Consider the following 19,835-nt stretch of genomic DNA (forward strand, 5'->3'; position numbering starts at 1 on the left):
CAGGGCTGCTCATGGGTGGGCAGCAGTGGGACAGTGAGGCAGAAGGAGCCTCTCAGATATCTCACCTGGCCTCCAGCTGTGTTGCAGGAGAGCCTGTATTTCCTCTGGATGTCTTTGTAGCATGTGAAGTGGTGCTGGGTACTTGAATTGCTCCACTTGTGTCTGGTGCTTTGCAGTGTTTTTAATTTTAAAGATGATTCCTTCTTGAGGAGATAATAACCTGAAGCCTTTCAAACTGCTTGTGTGGCCCTGCACCCTGGGGGACAGGGCTGGGGACATGATTAGTGGCCCTCAGGTTCTCCTCTCATCCCTTGGAGAGGAAAGCCATAAACCTTACTTGTGCCTGACTCGGATGTGGCAGGAGAACAGTGGGCATGATTGCTGCCTGGAATTATCCTGGGGGGTGCCCCGTTCTGGAAGTCATCGAGGCTTTCTGCTGGGAGCCTGCCATTTTAATGTGGAGATTCTGTACTTGGGTGATTTCATTTGTTCCTTTAAGATTCTGAAAATATAAAAGGGGAAGGGAACTTTACATTGTGGTTTGTGTCAACTCGACATTGACTGCTGAAATCCTTGTGCCAAATGCCCATTACGGATGCTGCAGGGAGGGAGGGGAAAAGCTGCTGTAAGTGCAGTAGTGATAATTGACCCACTTAAGAGAGCTGCTCTAATTTTGCACGTTACAGCATCCTGGAAATTCAGATAAGAATGTTGATCTCTCCAGCTAATAGGATTTCTAAATATATCATCCAAAAGAAGCAGGAGGACTGCAATTTTGCACGCATATGTGTGTGCTCAGGCTAGTGTTTTGTTTAAGAACTGCACACTCTGAAAATTTGCTTTTCTGTTCACTTGTTACTAACTCTGGATAAAATAGAGCTTGACCTTTGGTCCTGCCAAGGGGAGACCTGATCATGCCCCATTAAATTCACTGATTAAATTCTCACCAGCTTTTGTGTAGAGGGGTGACAAACTTTTTTCCTTTCAGGATGTTGGTACACAGCAGGTGGCTCAAATTGTCAGCTTTTCCATAATGCAGCATTAAACAAACCATCTGCAGAGATGGAGAGGGGGACAGGGTCACAAGATGGCCTATCAAGATTACAGGTTTTGGCTGGTGTTGATAGCTTTGTTTTCCTCATTTAAGGGAAATTTTGAACAGTAGAAGTCCAAATAATACTCTTTTGAAATCTATCTGCAGAAATGCTTTTTTGCTTTGCAGAGCAGAGTGTCTCTCTCTGGGCAATTTTTTCTCAAAGCACAGCATTGGAGTGGCCTCACCTCCAGTTCTGGGTGCAGTTTTGGGCACCACAATATAAAAAAGACATTAAGTTGTTAGAGTGTCCAAAGGAGGGCCACGAGGATGGTGAACAGCTGTGAGGGGGGTCCACACGAGGGGCAGCTGAGGTCTTGGGGGTTGTTCAGCCTGGAAAAGAGGAGGCTGAGGGGAGACCTCATTGCAGCCTGTGGCTTCCTCATGGGGGAAGAGGAGGGGCAGACACTGATGTCTTTTCTGTGGTGACAGTGACAGAACCCAAGGAAATGGCCTGAAGCTGTGTCAGGGGAGGTTTAGGTTAGATATCAGGAAAAGGTTCTTCACCTAGAGAGTGATTGGGCACTGGAACAGCTCTCCAGGGAAGTGATCACAGCACAAAGCCTGACAGAGCTCAAGAAACATTTGGATAATGCTCTTGGACATAGGGTGTGATTCTTGAGGTGTTCTGTGCCGGTTCAGGAGTTGGACTTAGATGATTCTTGTGGGTCCTTTTTGAACTCAGGATACCCCTGGGGTTTACAGTCAGTTGAGCTGCTGCACCTACATTGTTTTAATTCTGGAGCTCCTTTGCCCTTGCCCATCATACCTTCTGTGTTGGGACAAACAAGAATCACTGTTGCCGTTTGAAATGAAGGGACAGGATTCTGGATACATTCACTGAAGCCTTTGTCACTGTGGGCTTGAATTACATTTTGTATGGCTAGGAGAAGTGTCTGGCAGCCCTGTGCTCTGGCTCAGGTCTCACCCTGTGCTCACCATGTCAGGCCTTGTGTAACCCAGAAATGCAACAGAAGCATCTCAGCCAGATTTTTAATGTGTGCAATACTGGTCTGCTATTGCATGCATAAAAATAATAATTAATGAAATTAATTGCAAGGTTTGTCCTCTTAGTAATTAACTTCCACTTTGGGGTGTCTGAACGGATGAGACATTCTCATGGTAAAGGTGAAACAAGGAAAGAAGCAGGGAGCAGGAGAGATACAAAGGCATCAGTAATGCTGGGGTAGAAATACAAGGGACAGCCCTCACTGGCAGCACTGAGAGGGGCTGAAGCTGAAAGGTGGTGGCAGAGGCATGGGGGATAACCACAGGAACAACGTCAGGATGAGTTCTGGGTGATGGATGAGGGGAGGGAAGTGTGATGGCAGAGAGGCCTCCTTCCAGGGAAATAAATACAAAGGAGGGATGATAAGGAAGGGATCACACCTCTGATGTCTTTGACCTTCAGCGATCCTTGCATGCTTGTGAAAATAAATATTTAACAATCTTCTTAAAGCTTGTTTGAAAGAGGAAATAATTAAGTTGGCTCTTTGCTTAATACGGTTTATCTCTGCATCTGAATTTTGGGGCTTATGTCAGCAAAACCAGAATTATAGCTGGGTGGTGTTTTGACCTGATGGGAGCTAATATGTTGCTAACACCAGCTGAATAAAAACAGTGGGGTACAGCTGGTCATTGTGCAGCACATTCTTGCTTTTGTCAGAGGATATGCTGGATATGGTGTGGGATGAGGAGGAGATGCTTCCCCTTCCTTCCCTGCATGGCCATGCTCCTCTTAAGGAAAAAAAAAAAAAGAAAAAAGCATTACCTGATGCTTTGTTTAAATAAATCCTGATAGCAAACATAGTCAATTATGGTTGATGTTTTTGATTTGGTCACTGAAAAATATTCCTGGTTGTAGCCACCACTAATATTTTATGCATTTTAATACTTTAAAAGTCAATTAGAAAATTAAATGCTTTCTTTCATTAAAATACGAGATTGTGTATTTGAATTTTAATGCAGTAAGAATGCTGCCTCAGAACACAAATTCTTTTTATTAGATTAATTAAGATCAGTAATGCAAAATAGGGTGAACAAAAGCCAGTGCATTGAGACCTATAAGCCCTTCTCTGCTTGCTATCTGCAAATATTTTAGCTTGAGGTTTTCTCAAATTGTGTCCACTTTCATCCTATTCTTAAGTCTTACACAGCTTTTTCTGTCTTGGCAGTTTTTGATGTGTTAAGGACAAAATGAAGGTATATCAGAGAAACAATATTACCTGTCAAATTTGTTTTGTAAAAACAGGATTCATTCTCACACCTGACCTGGCCTTATGTCTTGAAAGTGGTCTTGATAATGATTTCTTACATCCCAGTAAAGTATAAGCCTTTTAAAAATGGGTAGAGGTCCTTCTCAAGAGCTGTCTTTTTTCCTTCAGATGTTTGTCACTAGCATTTTGTTTGCATGATGTAATTTTCATATGCAAAGCTCATACTGGAGTTGCTTCTCAATGAAACATTTCTAGCATTTTGTAATTCATGCCAAGTGCAATGGAGAGCTGAGCCTTTTCTAACTTTTCCCTGTTTCATCTGCCTTTACGGCAACTCCGTGTCCTTCCTCGAAGGCAAAAGAAAATGTCTTTTCAGTTCAACTGCCAGACTGGCTCAGTATTGTTGTAAGTATGAATGATGTAATACTCAATCACATGGTGGTATGTCTGCTATTTTCCCCTCTTTGAGAGAGAGAATAATCTTTCCATCTCACCCAGTTTCAAGAGTCTGGGAAAACAGCAGCCTTAAATGAGCCCAAAAGAACCAAAATCTTGATTTCTTCCAGAGCTTTTCTTTTGAGGCCAGATGTTCCCCATGTCTTCTTTATTTTGACTTGCTAATTGGAAATAAGATGTTAAAGATAACGTGTGCTCTAAAGCTTGTGTAATGTGTATTTTATTTAGATTTAATCCTTTAAACATTTGACAATAAAACATAAATTGTGGAGCTCTCATCTTTAGATCAGCTGTAAGTGAATCATTTAAGTTTTCAACATCCTTCCAGTTTGGAAGAAACACAGTAGTCTCAGTGTTGTTTTGGCTGCATGTGTTAGTAAAGTGCTATGAGATTTGCTAATCAGTATTTTTTAAATGGAGATATATTGCTGTTTCTTCAATGAAGGAGCAGCTTGGCTCTCAAAAATAACGTCTTAGCTTATGCCTAGGCAGGGAGTAGAAATCCAAGTGCTCTTCAGATTCCTTTTGTGTTGATATGCAAGGAGGAGTAGTGAACAATATATTTTATGTTGTCATATGTCATAATGGAAAGCAAGTTTTGAAAGAGGGGAGATATACAGACTGAAAAAAAGAAGACTTTTAGTGTGGACAAAAAATAGCATGTAACTTCTACTAGGCTATCATATTTTTAATATGGAGAGAAGACTGTGCAGTGTAAATGCATATTCAGCAACCTGACATGCATTAACCGAAATGGAAAAGTCCTTATTGCATAAAAACCAGAACTCCAAACATTGCCTCTGTCTTATTGTCAGGAGAAATTCTCACCTTATCTGTTTTACAGTATTTTTTCCCTTCTGAATTGGTCTTTTAAACTTTTCTTTGTGCCTGTAGTGGCCTTGCAGCTTCCAAGGGAAAACAAAGTTGGTTTTGTCATTTCAGGGGCTGTAATGTGTGACACAACTCTAGGGCAAACAAGATGCTGGTGTTTCAAATTAGACTGCAGAAAATTTGAGAGGTTACCTGAATCTGCTTGTTTCTGAGAAAGCACCACTGTGCCCTCACTTTGCAAGGATTTTGCCCCATTCTAGTTCACTTGCATTAAAAATACTCTTTCTTTCTTTCCCTAATGAATCCATGGTTTCAGAGTAATGCAGTTCTGCTTATCCATCTCTGAAGGCTGTGAGATTATAGATGCTTTTCTTTGGCTCTCACTTTTGGACAAAAGAGCTGGGCTGTCTAAATTGAGACAATTTCTTTTGAAATTTGCCATTGAAATCACCCATGGACTATCTTTGATCTCCAGGGAAATGAGGAAAGAAATGCAAAATAATTTTTAGTCATTACTGAGGAAATCTTCTTTTAAAGAGCCATGTGGAGGTTGCAGCTGCTGCCTCTCGCTTGGTGCCTGGGATCAGAGAACACTGAATTTATGTTTATCTGGAGTTCAAAGTTTGGTTTTCCCACGTGAGTGCTTTTAGCTTCTGCAGGATCTAAGCTGAATTTTCTTTTCCATTTGAAAACTTCTGGTCCTTACAGGATCAGTCTTCTAGAGGATGCAGCAGCTGGACTGCATCTGTGCTGCTGTCTCTGAGAGACTCCCAGATCACTGCATTCTTGTCACATCTGGAGGACCCAGTTCATTGCCAGTAATTATTTCCACTGCATATTCAGATTGTAGTTTTTCAGTGGAAAATACTTTTTGTCAATGTCTAGTTTAATATTTATTATCATTCACCTTGACTCTAAACTCTCCCTGTGGCAGAGGAAAGCAACTCAAGTATTGACTGCTGCTGTTCTCATTCCTCAGACTTTGAATGGGTGGCTTCAGTGTCTCAGCTGTTTCTCACAGTCATTCAATGGTGAAACAAGACAATGCTCCAGTCCTTGATTTCTGCTGATAATGCTGGCAGCCTTCCCAGCAGAGCTGTGAACTGGTCACTTTTCCTCCTGTTTCAGCTGGAGAATTTGGGAGCACCATCAGGAGCTGAGAACATTGGCTGAGAGGTAGTATCCACGACATGAGGGCAGCATCAAATAAAGAAGCTTCAAAATATAACTTGACAGAAGTGTTTCATTACAACACTCCTTCCTACTGACAGGCTCTAGGGTAGGATGAAAGACAATACAGTGTATTTTCCACTGTTTCTCCAGCAGTCAGAAGTGTGATACAGGGAAATCTTTGTATAGGTAATGTATCTATACAGGTGATGAAGGTGATGAAGGTGATGAAATATGTAGAAAAGCCTGTGCCCTATGGAGGATTGTAGAATAATTTAGATTAGAAGGGGCCTATGGAAGTAATTTCTCCATTCCCCATTTCATTACATGCTCAGTAGATTCCTGAAGCCCTACTCTGGTTGAATGTTGATTGTCTTTAGCAATGGACATGCCATGTTCTCTCTGGGCTTTACTACCTCATGCAAAAGGGCTTTTTTCCAAATATGTAAACAGATTTTTCCTTGCTAGAGTTTGCTTCTGAGAAGAATTCGGCTCCTCTGTATCCTCTGATTAGGCAGAGAGTGTTAGGTGTCCTCTAAAGCCAGGCTGACAAGCCAGGCTCTCTCAGCTTTTCCTTGTAAATCACGTGTCCCAGCCCCTCAACCGTGCCAGTGTCGCTCTGATGTTGTACTGGAGAACCCAGATCTGGCCAAGGCTCTCCAGGTGCAGCCTCACTGGTAGTCAATAGAGGGGAATATCCACTTCCCTGGACTGCTGGCTGCATTTTTGCTAACACAACTCAGTACCTGTTTGGCCTTTGTCAATGCAAGAGCCCAGTGCTGGCTGCTGCTCAGCTTTTTTGTGGGGACATGCAGCTCCTTTGTGCCAGCTGTTTTTAACCTGGTCAGCCCCAGCCCGTACTGTAGCAAAGGGTTACTCTGTCTTTGTGTGTGAGGCTTTTTAGGAAGTTGGAAGACAGATGCAGCTCCTGTTAGCCCAGTTCTCCAGCCTCCTAAGGTCCCTCTGAGTGCAGCCCCACCCTCTGCTGTAGGACTGCTCTCAGCTCGGTGCCATCTGGATGCCTGCCTGGGGTGCCTCTGCTTCCCTGTCCCACTGCTGGTGGAGACACCATTGTCCCCGAGGGATGCCTGCAGCAGCTGTCTGCTAATTGCACTTTGTACTATTAACCACAGCCCTTCAAACCTGGCAGTCCAGCCAATTTAATGCTTGCCTAGGCCAGCAAGCCAGGCCATGATGTCTCAACAGCTTGGCTTGAAGAACGTGGCAGACCACGTGTTCAGCTTTGCTGAAGTCACAGTGAGCAGCTCCCGTTGCAGTGCCAGTGTCCCTGAGCTGGTGTTCTTGGGGCCATGTAGAACTGATGGGTAGGTGACACTTTGAACAGGGGTGCAGCTGAGCTGTGTCTCTCTGCACAGAGCAGGTTTTTTGGCTGGTGCTCTGCATGGAGAATTTCTCTTTTCTCAGAGTCTGGAGCTGTCTGTCTTCTGATGGGCAACACAGCAGGTGCTCATTGATTTAATTTCTGGGTTTTTTTTAAGTACTGGTGACTAAAACCTGTTCCTGACTTGCACACACCCCAGATTTACATCTGTAAGAGGAGTTAAAAGCTGAGAGAGGAGTCAGTGCCAAACACTGCCCATTCTCCTTTTGAAGCTGTGGCTGCTGTGCAATCTGAAATACGGGAATTATGAGGCCAGTAGAAAGGCAAACAAATGGAATCTTTTGTAGGTGAATGGCCAAGCTTAGAGAGGGGGTGGGTATACCTAATTCAGCTTCTTTCTCTAAGGTTACTCCTGTGTGGGTTTTTATTTACAAATGTATTAATTATATATTATTCTCTCGACCTAATGCATAGACAGTTGTGGCAGTAGTACTGGAATTCCAGTTTGCCTCTTCCCAGCTGAGGGTGCTGTTAGTGGAGGTGTATAATTTGTAGTGTTTCATGGAGAAGGTCAGTATCCTCATCTTCTGATTGGAGAAACAGAGGCATAGAAGGGAAGCAAAATGACTTGTTCATCAAGATGTAGATATTTTTCTGTCCTTTGTTTATCTATACCTCTTACTGCTGCCTCTCATAATGTAGGAGCCTTGTTGTACATATTGCTTTCTATTTAAATTTTCTAAGATGCTAGACTCTACTTTTCCAAGTATATTAGCTAAATTCATTGGAATTTTTAGCTAAAATTACCAAGAGGAGCAAGTTCTGCCCTAGCTCTGGTATCGCACTGAGCAAAATTCTAGGCTGAATTTATAAATCTCACTGGTGAGAAAAAAGTTATCATTTTTCTTGAAAGCTTTGCAAATATGACACAATCAGTGAGCAGCTGTAAACATGAGACTCACAATAGCATTCTCAGTTGTTCAGAGCAGAGCTGTATTTTAGGAGCTTGCCATCAGCGTGCTGGTTAGCGTTATTTGAAATCACACTGCTGGCTTACAATAAAACTGCTGCAAGACGCCGTGAAAGGCGTCTAAGGAGATCTTTCCCAGCATATCACTGGCAGTTTTTATTTTCCCAGAGGCAGATGATATGTACATCATTACTGACTTTTTTTTTGCTTTCTCTCATGAAAAATTCCAGCCGCTGAGATAAGTTTACAGCTTCTTAAAAACTGATAATGACAGAGCAGTCTCTGTGCTGTAAGAGAGACGTGAGATAAGTGCTTGCCGTTGCTACAGCATTCAAAAGAAGATAATAAAAGGATAAAAGTTTAAAATGACACTTCAGGAAAACACCTTACTTTCCAGCTTGATTAAACATATTTAATGAAAGTTGTTAACTTTTAAGAATATCAGAAATAACATTTGCAAGTAAATTAACTTCAGTATGTTCACTAACTGATGCTGTGCAACATTGCCTTGAGATGCTTTGAGAGTTCCTGCCTAAGTGAAGGAAATATTGACAGTAATGCCAACAGAATTCCAAAATCTTTGACAAGTGAATTGTACTAGATTGCTTTCTGAATACCCAAGTTTTCAGCAAGATACCAGTGTGGGTATTCTGTCCCCTTCCTACCCTCTGTTCTCCCCACACATCTTGCCCCAATAAAGAGTTTTCCTTTATCCTTAATGATCCCATCATAAAGATGTGTAACCATTAACAAATGAGTTGACACTTGCTTTATCTTTTTTTTTAAACACTGATAATTGATATGTGTGCTTACTGAGTGATTTTAGAGCAAATTGGTACAAAATTGAATTAAATATTAAACTGAATAAAGGATTTTAAAGTTATTGTAGGAGGTGCTTAGCTACGTGTGTTGGATAATAGAAGCATGAAAATTAGGACTCATACTTGAAAGGAGGGACTGAATCTGTGGCATCTCTTGCATCTCTTTATTGTAAGAAGTTCAGGATATCTCTTAGCTTTTAAACCCTTTTGCATGTTTTGCACAGGGGGACAGATTTCTTTGTTGATTTGCATAGAAAGGATGTAGCTTGGGTCTTTCAAAGGCAGGGAGCTGGTCTGAAAAAGAATTGTTGCCCATAAAGTTAGTCACCTGCTGGGGTATTACAGCTGAAATACATTTGAAAGCTTATTTCTGTGACCTTTTGGGGAGACTCGGGAACCCCAGAGTCAAAATGCGTATTATAGTAGTACGATAATCAGGATATTTCAGAGCATTTTACCAAGGAAGGGGAAACTGTTATCTTCATTATAAAAACATTATAAAGGATGGAATGTTTTTTGTCAGGCAGTGGCAAAAATGGAAACAGAAATCCAGAGTCCTGAGGCACAGCCAAGAGTCCCTCTGGGTTATGCCTTTCAGTTCCTTGGGAAAGATAGATTCCCAGAGGGAAGCATTTGTTTCCCATCCTTTTGTGTAGATAAAATACAAAGTGTATCAAATGCCTGTGACTGCATTGTCCCTGCTTAATAGATCACCTCAAAGATTTATTCTTGTAATTTAACTCTCTGAAAAGTTAGCTGCCTTTAAAATCTCAGATATGCAAACTCCTCCCTCCACCTGCTCTATTATGCTTGTTCAAGAACCAAATTTAATCTTGTTCTCGAGACAACCTTTTGAGACATAAATTTGTTTTAACTTTAAAATCAAGTATATTAGGTCCTTAAAGAGAATGTGTCATGTTGAGAATTGTATTCATTTCAAGGTATTATGCATCACTTTTCCCTAGCCCTGAAAGGTATTTTAAATTGGTATTTGGTATTTTGAAAGTTACAAAAGCTGTTGCAGTTCTTTTTGGGTTTTTTTTAGTTCTTATTGAGCTCTGCTCAGTTGGGCTGAACAGAAAGTGTCAGTGAAAGTATCTTCTTACCCTGCCAGTGACAGCTAAAGGCAATCTCTCACTTGTGCATTGCTGGGAAGTAGAAGTGAAGACGTGTTTGCATATTGCATCTTGTCCACAGGTTGGTAATTTCAGATGTGCTAACTCAGTGCTTCTGTCTGTTGTCATATCCCAAGATACCTGGGTAGCTGTCCAAGGAGGTAAATTGAGTTTTCTCCTCTCCTGTTGCCCAATAAACCTCCCTTGAACACTCCTCCAGTGGTACTCTAAAGAGGAGGATGCATTATTATATAATTCGGTGAAATGCTTTATTAGTAACTCATTTGGGATATGCTGCTATTTATGAACCATAAGGCAACTCTGTAATAAAAACCAAATTCAGCATACCTCGGTGCTGTTATGACTTACGTCGTTTTCTGCTACAGTGAGCTTGCAGGAATCTTTTTTTAGGTTTAGTGTAGGCATTTCTTAAGTTGAAAGCACGGGCTGAGGAATTTTCAACCCACCAATGCAGTGCATCAGTTCAGCTTCATGTATTTGTATTCATTTTATTGATAATACCTAAACCAGGAGGAGTTTTGAACTTTGCTTTGAGGAGTTCAGCCACTGTAAAAATGGGGTGTTCTCCTGACTTCCAAGCACTGCTGGTGAGCTTGTCCTGAGAGCCCAATTTCCAGCTCCACACTGAGTTCAAGTTCTGTAAGAAGCACAGGTGATTGGGGAAGTTGTTGGGAGTTACTGTAATGCCTTTAATCAAACTTTGATTACTGCAAGAATAGTAATTAACAGTTTGGCAGCATCTGTGGAAGCATTGCTCCACCCATGCACGCCCCAAGAGAGAGCCAGCCATCCATGGAGCCATGACACCTGCCATTTTCCCAGTGGAGTGCTGTGGGTGTGAGGGAGGGTGAGAACGCAGAGAGCTCTTCCACCTGCCCAGGTGAGGTTTCCTGATCTGCAGGAATACACCATTGGGGGAAAGGTATTTCTGTAGTGCCCACTTCCAGAACACAAGGGCTCCCTTTGGTGCAGTTCAGGTAATGAAAGGTTTCTGCAGGTGTGTGCCTGTGGGCATCTGATACAGAAGGGTTTGTCATTGTGTTGTGTGATACATGCTGAGATGGTTCTCTAAAGGCCTTTGAGAGTGGGAAATTTAACACATCCCATTGTTGTACTTCCCACCAAAGGCCATTAAGGAGCCAGCAGCCTTGGAAGGGCAAGGATGCAATTAATTCCCTTTGAAGCTGTATTTTCTCTTAAAACAAAGGCTCTAGTGTCAGAAATTTTTTTGCTAAATGAGTGACAGTATTTTATGTGTGTGATATTAGATCATGCCTATGCCTGGATAAATCAAGTCCTGGGAGAAAAGCAGCATCTGAGTTTGTGTGCATGTCCCAGTGCAGGGACAACAGCTGCCATGCTCCCATCCCAGCAAAGGTCTGCTGAGATAATTCACCCAGGAGCACTTAATACCAGTGCATTTGCCTCAGTATGGGTATGAAAGCTAAGATGTAACACTTGGCTTCTGGCGTGGGAAATGTAAAACATTCTGTGTCCACAGAATTTGGTTTTACTCTGATTTAATTGAGCACTGTAATGCTTCTATTTTTAAGAAGGTGAGTGCTTACTGGGGATAAAACCAGAGTGGTACTGTGACAACTCACACAGGAACTGTGTTTGTACTTAAAACAAGGGAGGTGTTATCATTTTTATAACATTTTGGGTTGCTATAATGCAGTTACTGTACAGTTACTCATTTTTTCTCCTTACTTGTTTCAAGGCTTCTCTTTCAGATAAGGTAGGTCTTTGTGTTTTGGAGCAAGCTGGGAAAAACTGTGCAAACTTTAAAGAGAAATTTGAGAAGGCGGGATGGGTGATGGAGAGATTGTCTCAGGCTCTAGTTTTAGAGAATGTGTTAAGCCACTGTGAGCTGGCACAACTTCTTTCTGAGGCTATCTTGCTTTGGCCTTGCTTTCTCAGTCCTCCCTCACTCCATCCCCTGCCTTCTATCAGCCGTGGTGTTTATGCAGTTACATGGGAGCTGGGGAGTTAATCCAGCTGAAAACAGGCAAAAAGACAAGACTGTTAATTTCAGACAGTTCCTTTGGCTGGTTTGCCATGTTGCTGCACAAATAGCAGCCATGGGGTGGGGGTGGTAATGAACTGCAATCAAGCTAGTTACGGCAGATTTTTTTTTCATATTTTTACATATTTCCAAACTCTTGCTTTTGGAGTTTTCTCAAAAAGCAGAGTGTCAGGCTCACGGCTCTGCTGGTTTTCCTCTGCCACCTCTGAGCAGGCAGTGATTTTCCTCTGCTGCTTCTCTTGGCCAGCTGCTTCACATTTCCAAATGTGTGCATTGCTGCTGTGCTGAATACTTGAGAGTCATCTCAGAATAGTTCTTCTAAGTCTGCACCTCTGACTTCTTCAGAACTTTTCTTTCACTGTTGGTACAAGAGTCGTCACCTTTAGAGACTTTGTACACACAGAAAAGAGAGAGAGAACTGAACTCCTTTACATTTACTTAAATCTTTACTATCAATGTCCTCCTTCCCAGCTTCTTTGTAAAAGCCCACTTTATTATCAAATTGTCACTCTCTGCAGATTTTTAGACTGTGCACTTTTATACCTGCTTGTGTTTTCTGCAGTGATTTTACAAATTATTCTGGTTTCTTCTTTCCCTTGCAGCTTGAGCTTTGCTCCTTTCCTGCTGCCTCTCTCCCGTTCTCATCTGCCAGCCCTGCTCTTCAAGTTCTTCCTTAAACCTTGCTTCTCCTAGCAACCTCTCTTGTTTTCCCTCACCAGTGCTTGTTCAATTTACTGTTCAGGGGATGGGGTCTCTCTTTCTTGTTTGGAGACTTTTTGTTGTTTGAATATAGCCAACTGTTATTTATACATGGCCACATCATTCAAGTTGAAGATTAACCTCATGTCTCTCAGAACTTTTAAATTAATATTTACATTTTCATTCTATGCCTAAATATTCTTTTCCCTAAGCAAATACAATAACTAGATTATCTTTCAGGGGCTTAGTCTGGATATTCTTTGCATATTTTATCCCTTTGATACCCTGTATAATTGCAAGTTGACTGTACAAGCATTCTGAGACAAGAAATGTATTTTTTACTTCTTTTTCTGTTGTGTTGCACTGTGCTATAAATTTATATGTGACTATTAAATATTTACACGTGACCGTGTAAATACTTGGCACTACCCCACAAAACAGGTTTTTTACTTGAAGTCAGTAACAATGGGAGCACAGCTTAGCCCCAGTCCTTTGAAGACCACGTTCTCCAAGGGCAGCACTTTCAGAAGTGCTGAATGCTCCCTGCATATTGAGCCAGCCTGGGTGCTTTGGAAAATGTTCCTCTAAATGGCAATGACTCTGAAGACAGTTATTGAGAAAAGCTGCAGCATTAGTTTAGGAAAGAGTGAACTGTACGTGTGTTGAGTCTGAAGGCTGATGTAGCTCACAGGCCTTGGGTCCCTCCCATCTGCAGCAGCCCAGATTTGTCTGCAGCTGCTGGAGAGGCAGGTGGGGAGAGGTGGTGTCAAAGGCTATAATAGGTGAGCCAGAAAGCCCCACTTGTAACCCTTCCAGTTAAAGGCACGGGATCAGGCAGGCTGAATGCAGCCCCAAATGCCCGTCTGCTCTCTGATCTGCCTGGTGCTGGCACCATGCTGAATTACTGCTGCTGACTGTGTCTTGGCTGGGAAGGCAGTGAGGCTGCACGTGCTGGAAGAGAACTGCTGCAGAAGCATCCTGATAGACATGGCGAAGGAGTGGGGCACTGCTTTTTCTTTTCAATTTGGGGATTTTAGAATACAGAATTTAGAGCAATACCCTTTTATGAAGCACAGTCATACAGCTGTGTGCAAAGAAAAACACCCCACAGACCAAAATGCAGTTCTTTTTTTATCGTGCATTAATCTACACATAAATAAAGATTGCTTTTTATAAAAATGGCATTTGTGCTTAGCAGTTTCATTTGTTAAGTGCTGTTTTTATTTGTGTACTCGAGTGCAGCCTGTGCTATATGGACTTCTTTGCAGAGGCAAAATTGGAGACCAAAGAAATTTTGGAAGCTGGCTCTGTGGGAATTCAGCCTTGAGGCAGAACTTTCATTAGAGTTGTCAGAAATGAGTTTTCTACAAAACAATTGCGTTTGGGTATTGTTTTCTAATTGTTTTAGTTGGGTGTCATTGGAAAGAAAAACGTTTACTTTAAACAATTAACATTGTCAGTCAGTCTCAATTAATGGCTAATTAAAATGGTGAAAGTTTGTAAAGCAACAGAGGTATAATCATGATAAGTCACGATCAGAAATCATATGGTGTATGAAATTATGGAAGGGGAAGGTTGTGAATTGGGTATTGATCTGAAAGTCTGGAAACTGGGTTACAGGCCAGACAAATGCTGTCACTAGTTTTTCATCCTGGTATCACCCCACTTCTGTGTTCAGCCTTCCTTTTGTCTTTTCTCCATGTGTTTGTTAAAGAAAGTGCTTCTGGGAAGTTCCCATTTGTTCTGTAGTTTATCCAGAGCCCTGATACTGAAATTGCAAACAATTATTTTCATTAAGAACTTGAGAAAATTTTGTTCTAATATTCAGATTTTTTTTTTTTTTTTTTTTGCTTTTCAAACACGTTTCCTTTTAGGCTTTGCTTTTTTATTTGCAACCAGCTGAATTGCTACTGTTGAGTACAGAAAATTATGTATAACAATATTATGTTTAAATATTTTATATGTTTAATGGATCTGGCTTTAGTTTTTGTGAGAAACAGAAAGCATTTTAGCTTAAGCTGAATAAAGGTGACACTTCATTACAGTCAGCAGGACTTTTATGGATGTCAGATTTCTCCTGAGTGGCTTGCAGCCACGGTTCCTTGACACCAATCTGCAAATGGCAGATTTGCCTCCTGCTAGATGTTATTATTGAAAGTCAGGGGGATTTTGCTGCACAAGTGCTTTAGGATTGCTGGAATATGTAAAATGTAGGTCTCTCTGAAGTACAAATGCATGCTTGTTTTGGTATTTTGGGTTTTAGGTTTCCGGTACTGTTCATTTCTTCATGAACTTTTGTTTCCTCTGGTGCTGAGAATGAGATCATTACTGCTGTGAATCATGGAGTTCTCATATTATCCACATTATAAAGGCAGAAAAGGAACATTTTGGCCACTCCATCTGACCTTTTGCATCATGTTGGCCAAAGGGTTCCCTTGAATTTAATTTTTTGAAATAATGCCTTTAGACTTATCTTGATTTAGACATTTAGGCATTTCTAGTGATGGACAGACAGTTGCATACCTTGGTGAAACTTGCTTAAACAATTAATAGCAAAGGAAAAACAGTTTAAACTGTTAATGCTTATTTTTTCCATTTATTTTTTTTAACTTGGGCTCATTTATAACCTAAGTCCCCTTGTACCCTGTTATTTGCATGGGTCTATCTACAGTACCAGTAGCTTTCCATCCCTTCAGGAGCTTTTCCATGTGGGTAACAGTCTCCATATGTAAAATGATCATTGTTTTCTTCCAGCCTCAAAGAAAACATTTCTCTTAGGATTGTATAATTTTTGAATACATATTAAGTATTATCTGCTGTTTTCAGCTGTTGTTGTATGTTCTCCTGGACTGTTCCAGCTCTGAAAAGGAGTTTGAAAACAACAGCCTGTTTTTACAACCACTTCCTGCTGATAATCGTGCCCACAATGTTCATAGTAAAGGCCAACCCAGTGCTACTGCATGACTCAAGTTTCCCTTTTTGCTTTGCTGTAGTAGCTACACATCTAAGCAAGGAGAGAGATTGCTGGAGGCTACCTTAAATGAAATCCAGAAGCACCATGTTTTTACTGTGACCTTTGCTTACAATTTTGGCGGACATTTGAACTAACTTCTCTAAGGAGCAAAGGAACTGTATGTTAAAGCATCTATAGTGTAGCTCTAAACTGATTCAGAGTTGCCTGAACCCTGTTGTGAATTTCCCAATCCTTAGCTCTGATCTTCTGTCATTGTAAATGCATAAAAAGGTGGGGCTGTTTTCCTTGCAGTAGTAAAGCCTAAGCATTTGTAATGTGTTAGTAAGTTTAGATTTTCCACCAAAGTGTGTTGAACAGTTTGAGGAGGTTGAAGAATACTCTGGATATGCAGATTTCGTGATTGTAACTGAAATGCCTGGGTTAGAAAAGCATCTCTCTAGCTCACCTAAAATCTGAATTAGCATTTGGCACTGATGTTCCTCCCGACTCCTCTTCTGTCTCCAGTGACAGCAGCCAGGCTCTAGGACCACTCAGTTACTCACTTTGGTGCCTCAATAACCTATGAGAGGTATTTCTTTTGATGTTTTAGGTTTTTTTTCCCTCCTAAATTGTGGTGAGATCTATCAGATATGAGTGATAATTTTGCTTTGTCTCGCTGGGGACAGTATCTCAGGGTGGACATAGAATAATCAGGCACTTCAAGTCAATAATGAACTGGGAACATTTTCAGACTTAGAATATTTCTTGAGCACAAAATTGGCATGGTGATTTCTTCCTAGATCTGTTTGAGCTGACAATTATTATGGTTCCTTGGCAATTGCATTGCTAACATCTTTCCATTTTCTCTTTTTTCACTTTTACAAAAAATTTGCACTGAATTCAGTATTGCTCTGTGTAGATTTCTAAGCTGCGTATTTTACAGATGGTTTTTGTTAGCAGTTTCCTTACTGTGTTAAAATTTCAGATTACTGTAATGTCTTGCATAATACTACCTATAATGGATTTCTGTTTTTTTTTTTCAGAGCCATACTGAATTTTCAGCTAATTAACTACCCAGCTATGCTGTGGTTTTTAATGTGGAAATTAATTTCTGCCAAATAATAGTAACATGATATATTAATTTTTCTAACAAATTTGGAGTACATTCATACAATTTTGAATGCAAACTAAAGGTAGAAATGCTCAAGGATAAAAGTTCTTAGCAAGGAAAATGCTTATGTATAAACTGATTATGTTATCTGAATTACTCTCCTTCCACAGCTGATAATGTTTAGGAGAAATGTGCACTGTATTACTCTGGCTTACTTGAAGAACATTCACTAATATTTATGTTACCACAGCATGCACCAAACTACACTGGTGTCCCTGCATTTTATTTAATGCTTGATTTCTTAGCACAGTGATGCATACAAAAACTCACACACAGCCCTGCATACATGTTTTCTTTGCGTGCCTCACTCTCTCCCCTTCTCTCACACTTCCCCTTGACACTCCTTTTAATAATAAAACCCTTTTACAACATGTGAGCCACACCTGAGTAGCTGATAGGACATCCAGCATGTGCTGATTAACAGCAGCAAAAGGGCTACCTTTGCACCTTGACTTCATGGTGCTTTCTTTTATTTTTTCCTTCTCTATTTTGGATAGTGTTTAGACAATGCACCCATAAGTGTGCTTGCTTTCAGTTAAATCTAATGGAAACTTGTAGTGGTTTGGCTTGTTTTTAACTATTATGTTTTCCAAGTGTGCCTATAATGAGTAGATGGTGACCTAATATTTTGCAGCAGCGCAGGATATCATGAAGGGAGTGTAAACTGAAAGGTAACAGCTGATTTGCTTGGCTGGAGAAGGGAGCAGCCAAAGCAGCATTCCTTTCCCAGCTCTTTGACGTGTCCTCATAGAAGAGAACAAAAGAAACTAATTTCATTTTTCTTAGTTTGCTCTTCCATCTGTGTTTCTGTGCTCCTAAGCTGGCATAGGAGACTGATGATGCTTTATATTCTCAAGTGTAATAAGGGCGTTCTATCTTGATGCTATTACTGTTTTTAGTTATCACAGAATAATAGAATGGCCTGAGTTGGAAGGGACCTTAAAGGTTCCACCCCCTGCCTCATGCAGGGACACCTTCCAGTAGTCCAGGTTGCTCCAAGCCTCATCCAAGCTGGCCTTGAACACATCTAGGGATGGAGCATCCACAGCTTCCCTGGGCAACCTGTGCCAGGGCCTCACCACCCTCACACTAACAAATTCCTTCCCAATATCCAATCTAACCCTACTCTCATCTCAGTTTGAAGCCATTCCCCCTTGTCCTATCACTACAAGTTCTTCTCCATCTTTCTTGTAGGCTCCCTTCAGGTACCAGAAGGCAGCAATTAGGTCATTCCAAAACTTTCTCTTTTCCAAGTTGAATAACCCCAATTATCTCAGCCTTTCCTCATAGCAGAGCTGCTCCGTCCCTCTGATCATCTTGGTGGCCTCCCCTGAACTCTCTCCAGCAGTTCAGTGTCCTTCCTGTGCTGGGATCCCAGCGCTGGAGATGGGGCTGAGCAGAGCAGAGGACCCCCTGACCACTGGGTCCTTCTTAGGCTGCAGGATCTGGTGAGTGTTGTAGGTCACACAAGTTGTTGGCTTGTTCTTTGAGACCATCACTTTGCTGCGTCATCTTGAGCAGTAAATTCAGCAGGTGCTGGCAGGGTGTTTTAGGCAGCTGAAAAATTAACTGGATGTTGGCTGTTAGCATAAGTGGTGAATTGACCTAAGCCATATTTGGTTTCTTTGACAGTTAACGTGGGTTTATTTTTTCCCTTTCTTTGGCTTGCTGGTGAGATGAAATTAAGAAATACTGTCACATTCAAGAAGAGTGGATATTCCTTGACTTCTTTCACAGACATGTTACTTGACCTCAGCGACCTACTTCAGGTATTGTATCCTTTTTTCATTTGACTTTTTTTTTTTTAATGTTAAAGTTTAAGATGTTTTAGTTTTTCTCTAAAAATTCTGAGTGGAAAATCACTGGGTTTGGAAATCTGAGTAATTTTTCTGTAAAATTAAATGTCGATTTTTTTTTTTGCTTTTAATGCTGCAAACAACGTAGCAAGAGTTAGTATGATCCTTTCATCAGGACTCAGAGTCACTGCAGTGGCACAGGGTCAGATGCTGCATATTTTTAAAACAACAGTTGTTGACGACAGAAATAACCTTTTTGGTAGGTAATGCTGTGTAAATGTAGTCGTGCACTTCAGAACTGTGTTTTATAAAATGTATTTTGAGAGAAATACGAACTTGCTCTATCTGTGGAAATAGAAAGCTCTACTGACATATGTTGTCTTACCCTCATTCTCTCTGTTACAACTGTTTTACATACAATGTGAGTAGGTTACTTGCATCTATTTTTGTCCTCCCAGCTGTCTTGGTAAATGGCATCCCTCTGAAGACTATTTATTGCTTGAAGCAATCTGCTGGAATTGCAATAATCAAATGCATCTTTAATTCTGAAATTTAGTAACTTTCTTCTCTTTTTAAACTCTGATTGAATGATTTTGATTGCTTACAACCAAACAGTACATGTGTAGAATGGAAGGTTTGTTTCCTTCTAAACACAGGTAATTTTTCATGGTGATGGTTTTGAAATAGAATGATCACAGTAATATGAAGAACAGTCACAATGTGAACTAGAAGAAGAGGTATTGTATCTGTAAGAGGAAAAGGAAAAGATGTATTGTCAGCAGAAACAGAAAGATTGAATGGTTTGTCTTTTCCCCTCTGTGCATTCCAGCCAGAAAAGATTCTGAGATGTGACTTGTGAGGACCAAAAGGTTAAACAGGCATAACTGAGGAGATGGGAGAGACAGAAATATATGAGTAGTAGGGAAGTAATCAACCCCCCTGAAAGAGAAAAACCCAACATTTCAGTATCTTGATTTGCATTTAACTATGTCTTCTGATGAGCTCTACTTTATGGCTTCTTTAAGGTGAAGCTGAGCAAACAGGAATGTTGAATGTTATTGTTAACTCTGCCTATCCAGAAGGTCCTGTTTAAGAATACATAAATGAGTTTTTCAGGTTCCAGCTTGATGGTTTTTTTCCTCGATCCCCAAGTCT

General features: G+C 40.9%; 1 protein-coding gene across 1 annotated transcript in view; it reads left to right on the forward strand.

The window, feature by feature from the left end:
* The window catches only part of BRF1 (BRF1 RNA polymerase III transcription initiation factor subunit), a 172,409-nt gene that overhangs the window by 49,905 nt on the left and 102,669 nt on the right, over positions 1-19,835 (forward strand). The window contains exon 4 of the mRNA XM_068192214.1: positions 18,622-18,653. Within this exon, the coding sequence (XP_068048315.1) occupies positions 18,622-18,653 (32 nt within the window). The remainder of the gene's footprint in view (positions 1-18,621; positions 18,654-19,835) is intronic.

This window comes from Anomalospiza imberbis, chromosome 6 (genome assembly GCF_031753505.1).
Source record: "Anomalospiza imberbis isolate Cuckoo-Finch-1a 21T00152 chromosome 6, ASM3175350v1, whole genome shotgun sequence".
Taxonomy (NCBI): domain Eukaryota; kingdom Metazoa; phylum Chordata; class Aves; order Passeriformes; family Viduidae; genus Anomalospiza; species Anomalospiza imberbis.